The sequence below is a fragment of the Seriola lalandi genome, unplaced genomic scaffold (assembly GCF_002814215.2).
Source record: "Seriola lalandi dorsalis isolate HSWRI2012SDOR001 ecotype SW California unplaced genomic scaffold, Sedor1 jcf7180002054982, whole genome shotgun sequence".
Taxonomy (NCBI): domain Eukaryota; kingdom Metazoa; phylum Chordata; class Actinopteri; order Carangiformes; family Carangidae; genus Seriola; species Seriola lalandi.
The window spans coordinates 685,653-704,392 of NW_019525531.1; the positions used below are offsets into that span (position 1 = coordinate 685,653).

At 40.2% G+C, this 18,740-nt stretch overlaps 1 protein-coding gene across 1 annotated transcript; it reads left to right on the top strand.

Moving 5' to 3' along the window:
- The first annotated feature begins 1,084 nt into the window (after positions 1-1,084).
- marchf11 (membrane-associated ring finger (C3HC4) 11) lies at positions 1,085-18,219 on the top strand. The gene is made up of 4 exons (XM_023396697.2): positions 1,085-2,153; positions 8,327-8,482; positions 13,498-13,690; positions 14,900-18,219. The coding sequence occupies exons 1-4, from the start codon at positions 1,788-1,790 to the stop codon at positions 15,220-15,222; spliced, it is 1,038 nt and encodes a 345-aa protein (XP_023252465.1). The 5' UTR covers positions 1,085-1,787; the 3' UTR covers positions 15,223-18,219.
- The last annotated feature ends 521 nt before the right edge of the window (positions 18,220-18,740 follow it).

Sequence of the window (18,740 nt, forward strand, 5' to 3'; positions counted from 1 at the left end):
GGGACATTTAAATTTGAGAGCCTTAATGTATTATAGTTCGAACTGGCACCAGGTGCCTGAATTGAGTGTTTCTCTTTACAAAAAAAAGAAGATATTTCCAGCATAAATTGGTGCATAAAAGTTAACCAGAATGCATGAAATGAAGTGTTTGATGCTCAAAATTAGTAAGACTGGGCCATAGTGGAAAATGTTTATTGGTTGTGTTGATTTGCATTGGTTGTAACCAGTGTTTATCTCACTGGCTGAAATGATGAATTAAATAATATGTAAAAAATAACACATTTGATTGCAGCTTCTCAAATTTGAAGATTTGCTGTGTCACATAGTATCTATTTGTATCACTGTATATAGGGTAATTTGGGTGTTTGACCTTTCATTTGACAAAATAAGCCGATTTGTCATTTTGACTAAAAAGTAATTGGTCGTAAATTTATTGTGGAACCCCCTAAAGGACAGCTGTGAAACCCCACGTAGAAAACTACTGATTTAAGCCATCAGTGACAGGTAGACTTCATTGAGCTCAATATAGTACAGTTATTTAATTAATCCTCATTTTGTTGTGAATCTGTTTCAGAGACATTCTTTCTGTCTTGTTTTGCTCAAAAGCACTTCAGAAAGGCAAATGTTTAGTGGCTGTTTTGGCTTTTAAAAGATGGTCTTTGACCAGGGACCATACTGCTGTTATATAACTGCAAACCTCCATTATTAGTAGGTAGTAGGAGGAGATGGAGAAAAATCTAGCTTCTGCGAATGGCACTAAATGCTGTTATAGACATTTAAAAACCGTCTCAGAGATCCATGTGACCACTTCAGGGACACTTAAAACCCCTTGAAAGAAACTTTCCAGTAACGTCAGGCACCCCTGGGACCCCCTTTTTTACCCATATAACCTCTGAAGAAACTGTCTTACTCCACCAAAGACCCCATAAGTGGCAAGAAAACTTTAAATGAAACACTGTGACCCCTCCCAGGACCGCTGTGATCCCTCAACAAGACCAAGAACTCCCTAAAGAAACCCCGTGACCTAAACCAGGCGGGTTGACCGGACTGCACTGCTGCTGCTGCTGTGAATGTGATGCAGCTCATGTCTTTCGTCCAGGCGGCTGTGCAGAAGTAGTGCGTGCATGGGTCTGGAAAGTTATCTCCTTCATCATATTAATGGGGTAATAATGTGATTGATTGGTCATCTCCCTGGGGAAATTGTCTTTTGTGCTTCCTGAGAGGGCAAGACTCATCAGAGAACTTGCTGCTGACTTGAAGGATTCTTGCTCAAGAGCCCTTCAGCAGGGCGAATACTCGGCCACATCTGAGGGAGGGGGTTCACCCCGGCTCGTCCCGTTCAGAAGGTTCTTACCCTACCGCTGCTGTGTAGCCGACGGCTTCCTCGGTGGGGACTAAAGAGGCGGAGGCGGAGGGGGAGGAAGGGAAGAGGAAGAGGGAAAATCCGGCGCTTCAGGACGGTTGAGTCCCGTTGCGATGCATGGAGGCTGCTTGGAAATGCTCCCCGGGTCTCCGGAGCGCATGAGGCGGTTTCAGCCGACCGACGGGCCACAGCACCGGGGGGATTCGGCTGCTGATCCGCAGCTCTGCCGAGCTGCCTCACTCTAGGTTCGGCTACAGGAGCACGGCTCGGTTCCGTATCCACGGAACGGAGGCATATTCTCCGATAGCACCGTGATCTGGGAGGCTAAAGGCTGCATCACATCCCTGCGTTGCAGTGGTGGTGGATACTCTGAAAGCTTGTCGGGTGGCATCTATGCAATTTTATTTCGACTTTTCATTTTATTATGAGCACAGAGGAGGGAGAGGCGGGTCCAGCTTGTGCAGAGGCGAGGGGAGGCACTGCCATCACCCACCGCCACACCTGGGAGGAAGGCGAACCGCACGGCTCCCAAGGACGTCCGCATCCCGACGATGAGGACGAGACTGAGCAGGGAGAGGAGCAAGGAGAAGGAGAGGGCCGAAGCTGTAGGGATACATGTGGGGGAACCGCAGAGAAATTCAATGGAGAGAACAACGGGGGGAATTTTTCCAGTGAGGATGGGGCGGTCGGGGGCACATCGTGCAAGACGCAGGCGATGCATTCAAACTGCAGCAGCGAAACCTGCATCCCCACTCCCAGCTGCCGGATCTGCTTCCAAGGCGCAGAGCAGGTAAATGTACCAGTGACATGCAGGTGAAACCGTGAACAAGTCTGACATCAGTGTACCCAGGATTTTGTTGATAAATCCACTCTGTCCCTATTGTTATCAGAGTAAAAGTCTTGGTTTTGTGAATATTGACAGTTAAATTGGATGATAGTGAGGGAACAGCAGTCCTGGACCGTGATTGGCTGACAGCAGCAACACAGCTAATTAAAATGAGGTAAACCTGCTGAGTAGGGGCTTCAAAGGTCACATTCTGAAACTGGCCTGATTGGACCGATTTCAATAGTTTTTTCTTCTATTGAGGAGAGCCAAACAGAACCAGCACCAGTAGAAACGAGAAGTCTTATATTTAACAACTTAAAATCAAAACTTCAATGTGTGGAAAAACACCATATTGAAAAAAAGTTACATTTCAAAAACACCTGAATTTGCTGCAGTGACTTCAGCACCACGGACAGCTCATAAATCAGCCGTTCCAAAAGTTAGCTTGTGAAACCTTCAGGGGTCCTTGAGTGGCCCTCAGAAGGCCCCCAGCCTAATGAGGAACATAATAATTTTACTGTTGCATAATACTAAATCCTGTTATTGCTATCCAGTAAAACTGCTACAATGATAATCAGTTTGCAAAATCATGTCTGCCTTCAAACCGTCTATAAAAAATGTAATCGTTTATCAGCTGGCATTACACTTGTAGGACAGCTAACATGAAGTTCTCATGAACATGAACAATCCCAGAAAAAGCTAAAAGCAGCTGAGGCTAATAGTGCAATATCACAAAAGCTGAAACCACAACAAGCCAGAGGGAGTGTGACTTGTAACCACATCACTTCCTCCATTGTGGAAGCTGTGCTATACCAATTCATGTTATGTTTTTTTTGTTTTTTTTATAATTTGTAAAATAGATATGTCAGGTCTTAAAACAACATTTTTTAAGATTTATTTCCCTGACCTAATGCAGAATTGGATTTCTGACACTGTTTGGCATTAAATGATTCCTCACTTTGCTGATGACCCTGAAGCCATGTTAAGGGTCTCCAAACCTGTCTTTGAGAACCACTGACCTTGGGTTTACAACAATAACTTGTACCACAGTGAAAAATAGTTATCCATAAAAGAGGTGATTAAAATAACTTCAAAATCATGAAAAAATATGTTGCATAACTGCCCACTACCAAAATCTGTTTTCAGCACCATGGACAGGACTAATAATCAACATGTGCATTTCCACCTGTTTCATTAACTAGATTTACATTTAAAAGAATTCAGAGCAATTTATCTTGACACAAGTGACTGGTTTCACAAAGACAGATTCTGACCATTGTCTTTTAGTCTCTCAAACTGCCTTTAATTTGTTAATTAGTAAATAAAGACTGTTCAGCTCTAATTTTGCAAAAGAGCTTGGACCTTTTTAATCTAATCCAAGATTTCAACTGTCTAGTGACGTAGATATTTTCTGTTTTAGCAAACCACAAATTTAATACCGGCCTCCTTCTTCCTGCTTTTTTGCTTTTCAGTCAATTGTTAACAGGTGTCATGTGTCGGTTATTCATGAAACACAGCTATAAAGTCAGGGGGAGGTTGCAATAAAATAAACTGGGAGTACATTGGATAACTTTAAAGGTAAATAATGAATCACTATTTTTGTGCAAATATATCATCTTGCCTTTTGCTACCAGCAAAACTAAGACTGAGGGAAACTCTACAGACCTGTCCAACAGGTCTGTGTAGTACAAAGACCCTTAGCAGGGCTTCTTAATTTAGACAAACACATAGTAAGGAGGTTCAGGATCAGTGTAACTCAGGAATGATCATGTTAAAGAGCAGAAAAGTCTGCTGCACTGCTCTGGAAGGGTTCACACTTGAAATGATTTTGTACTGAGAGCAGGTTTTATGCTTTTCACAGCTGATATGAGACCACAGATCAGAGCAGCAGCAGGTTTTCTGCCCCCTGAACGAACATACACATTGATGCTGACATTCTGTTAAGCATCCAAATAACATTACTTAGTAAATTCTGTGAATTAGTTTCACTCCTTAGCTGTGCTTTTGTAAATTCAGTGATTGTTAGCAGAGCAGCTTTATAATTAAAAGAGGCATGGACATCTCACTTTCTACAATATGGGGCCTTTTTAATGGGGCCTTTAGAAATACAGTTTGGTTCCAACCCAAATCAAGATTTAAAAATCTGTATTTTTTCCAATCCTGACACCACTGAACATGAGAAAAGGGACCCAGAAATAGACATAAAATTACCATTTAGATGGTGTATTTTATTTCTATACAGAGTCAAGTCAAGTTATTGTCTTAATAGACAATTAAGGTACAATCAGCTGTACAATCAATACACAATGAACCCAACAGCATCATATCAGAGGAAGATGACAATGGCTGAATCATAATCTATTTATAATAAATATCATCCCAAAGTGATGCATCAGTCTTACTGTCTGCACGTCTTCCTGGAGCTGGATGGACAGACGTGGACAAGCAGGGATAAATGGACACTTGTTTCTGAAACCTGACACTCTGTAGGCCTATTTGGTTCGTGACAGCTACGCTCGATGAGGGACGATTCATCCCTGCTGGAGCTTAAGGGAAAGAGAGGAGTCAGGGCAGTAAATGCCTAAGTGAATATCCTGTCTTCTGAACGTGGGCTATAGCCTATTAGCAGAGCTAATCTAATAGCTCTGCCTCCGGGTCCAGACTGATATTTGATTTTGATACAAGGCTGCAGGCTGGGCAAGCTCACCAGTTATCAGAAAAATTGCAAAGCAGAAATTGACACTTTAAATATTCACATCTGAGCAGATAGAGTGAGAATAAAATGTTATTTAAGACGACAAAAAGGCCAAATCAGCATCAGTACACTGCTCCTTCGAATTCCTTTCAAATATCTTTTCAACTTTGCCCTGTCCTTTTAGAAACCAGTGCTGTTTGATTCACAAAATTGGAACTTAACAGATCATTATTAACTATGATTAACAGCAGCTGCCAAAACAATCTCAACTCAATGGCCACTTACACACTTCTCTGCAGTTTTAAGTCATATTCACAGCAGGTGGAGTTTGCTCAGATAGATAGATACTTTATTTATCCCCTAGGGGAAATTTATGAAACAGCACTTTTAAGTGTTGCCAACATGGGTGTGGGCTCTTAAATATACTCACTCATTCGAATTTTTCAGAGCCTTTAACTGCACCTCACGGTCATCTTCATCTAGTATAGTTTGCAGTGAGTAAAAAAGCGAGTAAGTGGATCTTGATTGTAGATAGTTTTGTCAATTATTGCCTTTCTTTGACAGAACATTCATACTTACAGGCTTTTTATGGCTTTCAGCTGCATTGCAAAATCTATGTGTTGATTAAAAATTGTGAGATATGATTGAAAGCTCTGGAATACTTTTATCTGATTTGATAATGTTTTGTCAATTATTACAGTTCATTGACATAACAATCCAAACTCAACTTCAACTTACTAGCTTTTTTTCATATATCACAGTGTTTGGCATTTACTTGCTTGGTCGGGAGCTATGAACTTCATTGTAAATTCCATTTGATGATGAAGACCCTGAGATATGATCAAAAGCTTCTGCCAATTATAATTGTTGTTGTTATAATAATAAGAACTTGCCATCTTTTTTCAGAAGTTAATTGACAAAACAATCTCAACTCAGTTCAAGGTGTACTTACTCCCTTCACAGTATGTCAAGGAATACCATGACCTACAGTTGAAAGCTTCTGAATATGCGAGTCAGAACACCTTGAGTTTGTTGATTATTGCAGCTCTTTGACACAATAATCTTAAACTCAAGATCCACTTGCTGACTTTTTGGGGAGCTTTTGACCACATACAAGCTTCATACACTGATGAATACCACAAGATGCTGTTGAAAGCATTGTAAAAAGATAATGAGAGAGAGTTGAGATGATTATAATATCATGCTCATTATTATATTTTTATTGGGGTGTCCTGGAAATGGAGTGGTAAAGGACATGTCATCACCCTCTCTGTCCCTGTGTTTCCTGTCTCTCTAGACTCTCATAAAGAAATAGATTCAGATATTCAGATATTAAAGTTTTATTTCCACCCTTCAGTTGAAACACTGTTGGCCGTCTTGTGGATTCTAGAAACCAATGGCCTTTTATAGTACCAAAATATGTGGGACACTTTCATCAAATGTCCCTTTAGAGAATTCAGAAACGTATTAAAATAGTCCTTGATGTTGGTTTTATCAATCACAACTTCAATGGGTAGCTGACCCATGTCAGTTCATTCAAGTGAAAGCCTCCGAGGTCCTTTTAAACCCACAAGGTTAATATGACATGATGAAAAATGAGCTCGCTGACCGCTGACCTTAATATACTATTAATATGCCACTCACAGCCCAGCCAGCAGGTCAAAGCTACAGTAATGGCTGCTCAAGGAATGCCTCAAGGAAGAAAAAAACCATCAGAACAAATATATACGGCTGTAATGATTAATGTCATGCTGCATCCTGCCGTTAATATCCGTGAGCGTTGTAGCTTTGAGAAATGATCATTGATCTGAGCGGTGCTGGCAAAGCGGTGCTGGCAAAGCCCTCTGGCGAACAAGTCGTGTATTTTCTTTGATGTATGACCTGCTGGGAGAAAAGGCCAAACTGAGGCCTGAAAACAAGGATTTTGAGATGATGGGAAAGTTGACACATAGACCTTGAAAATGGATGTAAGATTAATACCGCGGAGACGGTTCTAACATTGATCCAAACGCAGATGGTTCCTCTTTATTCCTGAAAAGATCCTGCGGTTTAATCTGTCACAGGGAGTGGACAAAAATATAGAGACACCACACAAGATATGAATATCAAGTGCCAAGTTACTTGTAGCCTTTTGCTTCAGAGTAGCTTTGTTTTTTCTTGTGCTGCAGGTTTCCATACTAGATTGTTAAGTATTTGCAGAAGGATAACACGGGGCCATCTTCTTTACAGCTGTTCAATTGACGAAGCAGGCAGAAATCTGCTTCTTGAAGCCAGGATTTCTGATTGTTGAAGCCAGGACATAGTTAGAATTCCTCCTGCTGTTCATGAGAACACTCTTGATTTCCTCAACATTGTGTGCAGCTGTAGTGTCCTAAGGCTGGCTCATTTTTCTTACAAGAGTCACTAGCCTTGCAATTTGTCGGTTCCAGATTTTAAAAGACAATACCAGTGTTTTTGCAAAGTTAAACCTTTTTACCACCAGTTACTTTATATGATTTCCAACCATTGCCAGGCTCATTAGATTCCTTTCATTTGCATAAGATATCAATCAATTTGCATGATGACCTCATGACCTCTTTAGTTTTCAGGTTCAAGTTAAATTTGTGACAGACGTATTGTTGGCTAAACAACAAAACACAAAGATTCAGGTTCATTCTAATGATGACGTAACTCAAGTAGTATAGTTACAAGCCTCTGACAATTGTTTTTCACACTGAATCACTGCGTTGTTCAGTTTTATTTTGGAAACAGATCCTGCCCTTAAAATAGTGTTCTGATCAGTCCAGGGTGCTACCTCTTACCTAATGTAACTTGATTGGGTTTTAGCCCCCACGACTTTGCATGTAAGTGGATATAGATGATGGATGGACACCCTTTTTTGTGTTTTGTAATATTAGAAGTGCTACAGTAAAATGTTGAAGAACCCTTGATAAACTAAAACATTACAAACTACTTTGGCAGATGTTTGAGTAGAGTAAATGGACTACAACATAAAACTTCTTATACTTTTTCTTTGTATTTGACTTTGTGTTGGTGATCAGCAGGAATAACAACAACATCAAGGCTAAAACAAAACACAATAAAACTGCATTATCATTGGCTGTTCCCACTTGAAAATGTGTTTTAAGCCTCCTCAGGTGTGATGTGTTGGGATGGTTTGGTTGGTCATCCATCCTGCAGGCTACAGGCTGTAGAGTGAGTTTAGGAAGGTATAGATCTCAGCTGCTGGCCAAGGAATCATAAAACTGTATTATGAGGTATTTATTATCTTCATCTGACAATACGACAATAGAATTACCGATGCTTATGTATTTTATTATTATTGTTTTTCCCATTCCAGTGTTTTTTCTCACTTTTGTGACCCAAGTTTTAATTTGCTTTCATCAAATCAATGCCACCTCCATTCATACATACATACCTTTGTTCTCTCTCTGGTCTCCAGGGTGACTTGTTGAACCCATGTCGGTGTGACGGCTCAGTGCGTTACACCCACCAGCACTGCCTGCTGAAGTGGATCAGTGAGAGGGGCTGCTGGACCTGTGAGCTCTGCTGCTATCGCTTCCACGTCATCGCCATCAACATGAAGAGACCGTGGCAGGTAAAACACATGGCTGCTTTGACCTAAAAACCATCAGCTGATTTCCCAGCCTGGTTCCTCTGTTTAAAACGACCCCGAGTGACCCCGTCGAACTGTTTGGTGGCAATGGCGGTGAGAACCAGCACACTGACCCCATACTTCAAGATGCTGTGGAAATGCACCTTTCTTTATCAGGAAAATAGTGCAATGACATCAGTATCTTTATAAGATATTCATCATAAAAAAAGTATTAAATCCCATATTTTATAGTTTTCGTGTGTGTGTGCACGTGTGTGTGTGTGTGTGTGTGTGCGTGCCTGTGTGTGTAAAGTAGTTTTACATCTCTTCTCTCTGGAGCTCTCGTAACAAAAGGTCAGTGAGCCAGTCAGAAGATAGGACGCTCTGAGCCTCTCTTCTGATTGGCTGACTGTTTTCCGAGTGATCCAGTAAAAATAAAGCAAATTTCAGGTGAACATTCAGAGAAACCAAATCCTGCAAGGTTGGATGGTGGGTCCAGGTGGGCGGGGCTTGGGGTGTGGCCGAGAGCAGTGACTGCTTTGTTGTGACATCACAAAGTTCCAGAAGTCCTGACGGCTGTTTTAAGGCTCAGTTTCTGAATACAGGCTGTGTGCATTTCTCTGTGGACTGAGGCTTTGATTGATACTTTCAAGTTTTAATATAGAACCTAGACTGATCTATAATCAAACAACACATGGACATCTACCTTTATACTGTATGGGACGTTTTAAATGAAAGACATGAAGAGTGAGTCTATAGTATAGCCTCACTCTTCATGTCTTGTATGTATAGCCGCTATATATATATATATATATATATATAAAGTAAGGAAATATTAAAACAAAAATACTAAGATGCTAGATAGTAAGGATGTTAGTAGTATTTTCTTTAACATTAATTGGATTATTTACTGTTTATTGTTTCCTAAAGCCACTACTTAGTGGATTACTCTAACTGGCAAATAACAAATAGTCCTCCAAACTAAATGACAAAACAGGTCGTTTCCTCACCCACCAAAACGTGTTTGTCTCGTTAGGACAGGGTTGTAAATGGAGGTTCTCCATTCTGTATGAATTTAAAAAAAAAAAAAAAAGAAGAAAAAAAAAAGAATCTGTTGTTTTTACAGATTATCTGTTGGGAATCTGGCATAACTTCACCTACTTGAAAGATGCACGGAAAGTAGAGGGGGTCTTTTTAAAAATGATGTCTCGAGATCATCAGAGTCATCTTGATGAGGGGCCACTTGAGGACTCTGAGTCCCAGAGGCCTGTTTGATGATTGCGAATCAGATTATCAGGTGGCATCTTGGTGAATAGGATTTGTCTTTTTCTGCACTGTTTGTCTGGAAACACTTGAAGATGCTGTGAAAAGACAACAGCCATTTTTGGAGATATTAGAACAGCCCTGCTGAGTAGCAATGCTCATGCTAGAAATACTATCATCATGATGTCTAACTGAGTATTTTTCATGTAGGTGAGGCAAATTGACTCAGTGTGCGTGTTCAGATATGTAGTTTAAGTGATGTGACACCAAACTGCAGCCATTATATTTCACCTGGCTTTTTTTTTACTGCTTTTTACAGCTATAAACCTTTGAGGTTCCAGTGTTTTCCCACCGAGCTTTGCTCTCTAAATCATTCTGGAGGCATTAACAAGAGATTGTTTCTAAAATCTTTGATGTATTGACTCCCCTGTGAGAAGTGATGCTCAGAAATATTCACAGCTTTTCTCAACCACACAGAACTGAAGTGGTAAAAGCAGTTTCCGGGCAAACTGACAAGAAATAAACCCACCTGCATCTGTCAGAGCCATCCCTGCAAAATGGTTCACTCCAACTCAGCTTCAAAACCCACATATTGAAGTGCTTCCGTTCTGTAATTGTCGATTTATCTTCTTCTCCTTGGTCCTGTGAATGATAATTGTTTTTTTTTTTATGAATGACTCATTGCTTTAAAATGTAGTAAATGGGCAAATCTGCCACAAATGCCAACTCTGACCTTTATAAATGTGATTCAAATCTTTACACAAGCAGAGCTGTTATCACTAAAGTCTCCAACTGCTATGAGGAAGCAGAATTATAGCTAAAACTGAGTTGGAGAAAAATAATCCTGTGCATTAGTGAAAAGCAAAACAATAAAAAAGCCTTAGTCATCCCAGAATCTGTACACACAAATAATCTCAAATTAAACAGTTAATAACTTCTGCCTCTAGGGGTCTCTCAATCAAAACAATAACAAAAGATGGCGTTGGGTGACATTGTGAAGTAGCGTGGGATCATGGGAGTTGTTGTGTTCACCACCATTGCCGTCAGCTTCTTCTGGTTTGGATTCCGTCAGTGTCAGTGGTTCAGGAGGTTTTTACCAGCAGCTGAATTATCCTCAGAGGTGTTCTCCTCTCCATAAAAACAGACCAGCAGATTATAACCAGTAGAAACACTGAATAAAATAGTTTCCCATTAAAAATCAGTGATTGACCAATGCTCTTTGGCGGACACAGGACAGGACGTCTCCAGCAGCTGGGAGCTGAGCTGTCCAACATTTCCTCAGCTTGTTCCTCTGGTAATTTCAGATCCAGACGCCCAATGATTAAAATCTTTCATCTGGTTCAAATATAGAGTTGAAAACCACAAAGGTGTAAAAAGTAAATCTTTGGTTTGAGAATTGATGAAAACATTTGGGATAATGTAAGAACACAACTCAACAACATATAGAACATAGGCCTAGATGTTTTTGGACATTTCAATGTTGAAAAGTTATAGATTAGAACTTTGACAGGCAGAGTTCAATGAAATACCCAGTCAGGAAGCACTGTAGGAACATTATTGACTTAGGATTTTTGAATATCTTCCTCTGCTGTTTTGATTTTCTTGTGCATCTTCTATCTTTGTGCGAATGGAACACAAAATCCTTTCCAAAGGGTTCTGCTCAACTAAACTGAAAAAGCTCATGTGGATCTAGAATAATGTAGTAAAGTGTTCATTCTGAAGAAGGCAGAGAAATAATGATTGATAGCTCGAGGCCAGAGAAGCGTCGACTGTGTGTTTGCCCCTTCAGGTCTCTGCTGTCAGCTTGGAGCGTCCGGATTCCTTCAGTCCTCCAAGATGAACAGACAGAGGCTTAAAAATATCTGCGTTCTGGATTGTCGTTTCTTTCACAGCAGAACATTCGGGGCCTTTTCAGATCTGTTTGTTCCAGATGGGACTTGAGTCATTGGCAGACTGAACAAACACACAGCTGAGGCTCAGCAGAGCTCTACTTTCTGTCCACACAGTCTGCCTCAAGTCTTTTTCTCTGAAACGAGCCATCAACAATTTCCTGTTTCCAAGTTATTTTATCAAGTTTATTCTCCACTTTCTGTTTTCTTCTTCTCTTCTCTCTTTTTTCCTATTTTCTCTTATTGTTTTGTCGCTGACACACACATTCCCTCCTCCCACAGTTTTACCTTCCTCTTTTACATTCTCCGTGGCCTCTTTCCGCTTCTTCTTGGCCACCTCTGTCTCCTGTTTGGAGATTTTGTCGAGCCTGTAGCAGGTTTTCTGTCCCGTTGTGGTTGATATGGTTTTCCAGCCAAGTGAGGGTCCTGCCAGTGAGACTGGTGTCTGCCTATAGGACAGTAGGTAGGAGAGGCTTTTACCTGCATATGTACATACATATGTTCATTTTTCTGACGCCTTTAACCTGCAATAGCTGTAGCTAATAGCTTTTTTTTGACAACTTGAAAGCAGTGGAAACTAGCTGTAAATGCTAAAAAAAAAAGGTAGCTGCTAACTGATTTTATCTGCTTATATCTGCTGTTCAGTGTGCATTTAATTTATAGACCATCTTCAGCTGCCTGCTGCTGCTGCGGAAAACACGTGAACCTAAACTGTAAAGTTGTGGGCAGAAAAACAAAAACAATGACCTGAGGTGAACTGAGTCTGGTAATGATTGTCTGTGGGTTAATCACTATGTGTGACCCTTGTTGCACTACACAATGCTGCTTAAATGAAGCTCTATCATGCAGTCTCAGCTGCTCTCTCACCACATAAACATACAGCACGACTAGCCGGTATTTTGAGGGAACATTCTGAAACATATTCATTACAGCTACATTAGCAAAGGCTTTTCTATTGTATACACATGTTTGCCCCCCACCTACTGCCAACTGTTAAGCTCAGGGGTGGAAAAATTAATATATTTTTGGTAATGAAAAATGCTCTTTCTGTATTTTTACATTATGTATAGTATGTATTTCTAAGTTTATGTATTTATTTATTACTGTGTTGATGCAGTCATTCAATTTAGTTATTTCTACATTTATTTCATGCATTTGTATTGTTAATATTTGTTTATGAAATGATTTATGTATTTCCATGTATTTATTTATTTATTACCTTTTTGCTGCATTTATTAAATGTATTATATTTATATTTATTTATTGCTACTTTTATTTATTTATGCAATTTTATTATTTCTGTATTTCTAAATTTCTGTATTTATTAGTGGTGGTATATCCTATCACAGTGTAGCACAGCAGTTCATGATGCCACGCATTTTGACACCACTGGTGTTTGGGTTTAGTTAGAAAAAATAAGGTGGTGTATGTTAATCTCACCCTGAATACTTGGGTATATGTGACATAAAGACTAAAAGTCAATGTTAAGCTTTGGGAAGAGATAGTTGCCTAAACCTAAACCTAGCTAAACCATAACGGTGGCAGATCAGAAAATGCTCACCTGATCTGGTTTAGTCACAGGGGTTGATTTAAAAGGCATGAATAATGGACCTATATATATATGTATGTATGTGTGTTTTTGTATATATGTGTATATATACAGTGAAGGAAATTATTATTTGATCCCCTGCTGATTTTGTAAGTTTACCCCCTTACAAAGACATGAACAGTCCATATTTTTTATGGTAGGTTTATTTTAACAGAGAGAGACAGAATATCAACGAAAAATCCAGAAAAAAACATTAAATAAAGGTTATAAATTAATTTGTATTTGATTCATGTATTGTCTCTCCTCTCTGTCTGCAGTGGCAGTCCATCACCATCACCCTGGTGGAGAAGGTGCAGATCATTGCTGTGTTCCTGGGCTCATTGTTTTTGGTGGCCAGCATCTCCTGGCTGCTGTGGTCGGCTCTCAGCCCGCAGGCCGTCTGGCAGCGCCGCGACATCCTCTTTCAGATCTGCTACGGCATGTACGGCTTCATGGACCTGGTCTGCGTAGGTGAGGAATGAGGGAATGATCGATGCAGCTGTCACCAGCAGAAAGCAAAATACACCACACATCTGTCCTCTGAGGTCAATTATATGTACATGAAGGATTTATTTATGAGTGAGTTATGCTGTGAGCTACCACTTGTGCCCTGTTTTTTTAGCCTTTAGTCACATTTTGGCAAAATAGTGACATTAAACTATATGTACAGAGTATGCCGAATTAACTATTAGCAGGTCCTGTTTGCAGTGTACCCATGCATGTACAGGCAACTATCACTGGATTACTTTGATGCTGAAGAAAACTTAAAAACACGACATTCCTCAGGCAGTTTCTGGAGTTTTATGAGATGTTTTTCTCTTTTTTTTCTGTAGTTTCTCAGCAGATTTGATAAAGATAATGACATCCTCAGAAAAAGAAAGTCGCACTGAATCTTGTGTGTGTGTGTTCAGATTTGACTGTGCTGATTGTTAAACCAGAAAAAATAATTTCACAGGCAACTTACCAAACAGTAGAAACCAGGTTTCAACAAAGGTTTCACAAATCTTGAAAGGTTTAAAAGGGTTGTTTTGCTCTTAATACACTATGACCAGGGGACCAGCTGTTGTTGGGGTCTCACCTTAACCTGCGAATCAGGAGGCGAGTTGAGCCTGCAAAGTCAGTTTAGAGTCTGGGCAAGGGCTCTGCATAAATAGATAAACAAGGTAACCAAAACAGCTGGACCAAGTATGGTCAATGTGTAAAATTGAGGATGTAGTTGAGTTGAGTAAACACAGAGAGAGGGCAGAACTAGTGACTGATGAAAAGTAACTAAGGTTTGTCCAAAAAGTTGCTAAATCTGTTGCTAGGTGCTTTTTTGAAAAAAAAAGTTGCTAGAGTGATCTGAAAATGAAAACTGATGTGGATCTGCAGTAAATGTCTCCTGATGACATATAGATAATGTTCGCGCCAAATATTGGGTGTATATTGGTGTATATTTGGTGTATTTTTTATGTATATTTCCATGGATGTTTATTCCATAGATGTTTATTTTCTGCTGTGGTGAGTGAATTTCCCAGTTGTGGGATTAATAAAGTTAATCTAAATCATCTTGAAAGAGCAACCACCAATGGGAAGTCCAACACTTAGCTAGCCAATGGTGTCTTTTCATCACAAGCTCAACTCGCTCAACTCACTCACTCACTCACTCACTCATTCACTCCATTTTTGTCATTGTAACAGGCTTGATTGTCCATGAGGGGGCAGCAGTGTACAATGTCTTCATGCGGTGGCGGGCCGTAAACCTCCACTGGGACGTTCAGAGCTATGACAAGGCCAAGGACATGGAGGAGACGAGCACCGGTCACTCCTCGTTGGCCCCCAGGACGCTTTGGTTGCCCCTGGTCACCTTTGGGCCCAGTGGCCCCTTACAGTCCACCCACCTGGGACCGCAGCCATGGACTTGCCTCTGTTTGGCCCCCTTCTGTCCCAGGCTAGTGGCCCGAAACAACCTCAGTCAGGACAGTGAGTCAGGAGAGGTTGTTATTCGTGTAACATCGGTCTAACACCAGGCGGTATTTATGCAGGAATAAGACATCTGATGGTTTGTGCTTGGTGGTAACAACCTGAGTTTTGCTGGGATTACTCACAATCTGTTGTTTCTTTTCTTTTTCTTTATCTTTTGCAGATTTTCCTTTTTCTACATGATTTCTGCTCTGAGGCAGGTCCTCAAAACATTCTCAACCGTTTAATTAACTCACATGTGGTGTTGTTGCCCTTATGTTTGATTGCTGAACAGACAGACATCAACCACACTCCTTCTTTTTCCAGAATATTGTGCAGCATTCATGTCATGTGGGATGGAAGGTAGTGATGGGAAACATGGTCAGATTTACAAGAATTGTAAATTCTGGTAACACTTTGCCACAGTGCCATAATTTCCTGCAGTTTCATTGAAAGTAACTGATATGTCAGATTTACAAGAATTGTAAATCTGATAATCACATTTCATGACGGTTTGGGATCGCAGAGTTGGCTGTGTGAGAGTTAATAAATACTGTGCATGGCCAATATAGCACTACATCCCTTAAATTTGATTTTAACAACCTTGAAAGATGAACTTTCGGCATCTGCGCTTGTTTGCTTTTTTAGGCACTTCTGCATTATTTTGCGACAGGTAGAATTTGTGGGAAATCATGACTGGAATGTCGACATGAACGAGCCGGCGGTTACAGAAGTTACCACATGACATGAATGCAGCATTAAGGCTGATGTGTACTGAGACAAAATATCTTTAAAATATCTTTGGATATAACACTTTGCCACAGTGCCACAATTTCCTGCAGTTTCATTGAAAGGAACTGATATGTAACTGCACACTTCAAATCTCCAATAATTCATTAATAATGAATGAAACTTTACCTAGGTTTCCTTCCTTGAAATGGATCAGTTACGAAGAGATTTTTCTTGAAATGAACAGCCTATGCATAAATTCAACACTATCAGATACCTGCCTCAGAACTTAGTTTCTATTTTCCTTGTATTTGTTACCAAATAATTAGAAGCACTGAAGCAGCAAGACTAAATGTCGCATCCAAATGAAGATGTAATGCTCATCACACATCAGCACACACTTCCTGGGTAACTGTAAAAGGGAGAAAACTTCTATTCTTGGACACTTGCCACCAGTGGTGCAAAAAACTTTTATCTGTCTAACCAAGACTTTAGAGGTGTGTTGAGACAGCATAAAGATAAGCTCCAAGCATTGTAAATTCAATTGAAAACTTTTCCATCTTAGTTTAAAGCTCGATATTTTCCTCTTCTCCTGTGTTTTTCTTGAAGTGTTGATCCATAAGATATATTTTGGTTTTAAGAACCAAAAACCATCTCAATGTAGTTTTACATCTCCTCTCTCAGGCTTCTCTCTGAAGCTCTGAGCCTCTTTTCTGATTGGCTGACTGTTTTCTGAGTGATATAATAAAAATATAGCAGATTTCAGGTAAACACTCAGAGAAACTAAATACTGCAAGGTTGGATGGTGGGCCCAGGTGGGTGGGACTTGGGGCTTGGCTGAGAGTGGTGACTGCTTTCTTGTGACATCACAAAGTTCCAGAAGTCCTGACGGCTGGTTTTAAGGCTCAGTTTCTGAATACAGGCTGTGTGCATTTCTCTTTGGACTGAGCGCTTTGATACTTTCACAGTATTCATATAGAACCTAGACCTGCTTTATGATCAAACAACACATGGACATCTACCTTTATAATATATGGACCTTTAAAAAATTTCTACTTAGAGTGACAATCTGAGCTTGTCCCAAAGCTGCAGGAGTCTGCCCTGAGTGAAATGGAGGGAAAATAAGTGAAACAATTGGAGCTTCTGCTAATTTCTGAAATGTCACACATAGACACTCAGTCATTTGGAAAAACAATCGACCAATCAGAGCTTTGTAGGCAGGATACAAGATTATAAAATAATACAACAAAAATATTACAAGTTACATTCAGCAGGTTATCGTCAGTAGACTTATAGAGATAACTCTTAAATTTCTTTGGTTTATACAAACAAGTTACTGTAAACTGTTCCTAGCAGCTGCTACCACAGTTTTTGTGCACAGGGAAAATGACATGGGTGTATGCTGATTGGTTACAGTAAACCACAACAAAGAGACCCAGCATACTGTCTCTGTCCAAAGGCTGGATTTAGTTATTAGTGTAGCTACGAATGAGATTCTGAATGATGGTTTCCTTGCTTGAAGAACAGAACCAGGAAGGTGCTGTTTCATTTATGCTCCCTATATCTTGGAGTTTCAAACTGGATATTTTTCAAAACTGCTGAACCACATATAGAGAGAGAGAGAGTGTTATGCCTTTATCGCTGTGTTTCTGTTGGGTCAATTCTGCTTTGTTTTGTACAAAGGATTCTTAGCGTTTAGAGGAACTGTGGCACAAAACACATAAAATGAATAAATGATAAACCTTCATACTTCATGCTATTTTACTTTCACAGAACACGTATCTCCCAGGAAGCAACTGAGGATACATGATTCAGCAGTTTAGACAGATTGCAAATGAGCACAAAAAAAAATGATGTCAGAAAGCTTTAGAGATTTTCCACACAAAGATGCAGGCAGCAAGTGTAGGACATTTTTGAATGTCAGTTAAACTTTGTATCTTAGTGGCTGTATATGCTGTCATATCAACATCTGTTCAAAGGGTTTGCTGGCTGCCAAGAAGGAATGATCCTCAGATGATTTGTGCCGGTATGAATACAACTGTTGAAAATTGTGTTTTTGATCTGTCTGTATGCCGTTCTGTTGAGCTTCCAGGAGCCCTGTGGTGTTTGGGTTGTGGACGGGCTTCGGGGTGGTGGTTGGGTTTCGGGCTCTGTTCTCAACTTAGGTCATTTGGGGTCGTTTGATTTTTTTGGTGCCTTAGGAGGCTGGTGACGACGTTGCAATGTGCAGCACAAAAATAACTTGAATGTGACTTTTGCTGTTGGCTGTATTTCTATTTCTTTTGAATGTAACATGGATGTAATGTATAAAGAATATTTATATATGCAGAGACTAGTGTGGGTTATTTGCCTGATGTCAGTTTGACTTTAAAAGGTTCTGTAAATGATCATGACTACTACTAGATGTCAGACTAGATCACCAGCATCTCAGACCAAGGCAAATGCTTCGTTGGCCACACCTCCAGCCTCCGTTCGGCGCAACCTCCCCTCACTTCCATTCAAATTCTCAGTCAGTTGGGTGTTATGGAGCACAATGAAGATGACCATTTAAGACACAAAAAGAAGCACAACTGAATAGAATTACCATGAACACACGAGACAACAAAAAAAAACAAATTAACCACAACCATTAGCCCACGTTAGCATTGCCATGATATGCTCCATGGCAATGCTGACTCTTAGCCAGCTAGTAATGGGAACATTTGCCAAACAAATTCATTATATGGGTAACAGCAAGCTACCTAACGTTATCATGGCTACTGTAGCCGGTCAATAATGTCTATAGTCATCAAGTTACTTTTGCATTGAGGAGAGGAAAAGCCAGTTCTGAGTCAAGCTGGACCCTTTAGCG

Coding starts and splice junctions, on each gene's coding strand:
- marchf11 (XM_023396697.2), top strand. CDS start 1,788: ATGAGCACAGAGGAGGGAGAGGCGGGTCCAGCTTGTGCAGAGGCGAGG. Junction 2,154..8,326: donor GCTTCCAAGGCGCAGAGCAG/GTAAATGTACCA, acceptor TCTGGTCTCCAG/GGTGACTTGTTGAACCCATG. Junction 13,691..14,899: donor CATGGACCTGGTCTGCGTAG/GTGAGGAATGAG, acceptor TCATTGTAACAG/GCTTGATTGTCCATGAGGGG.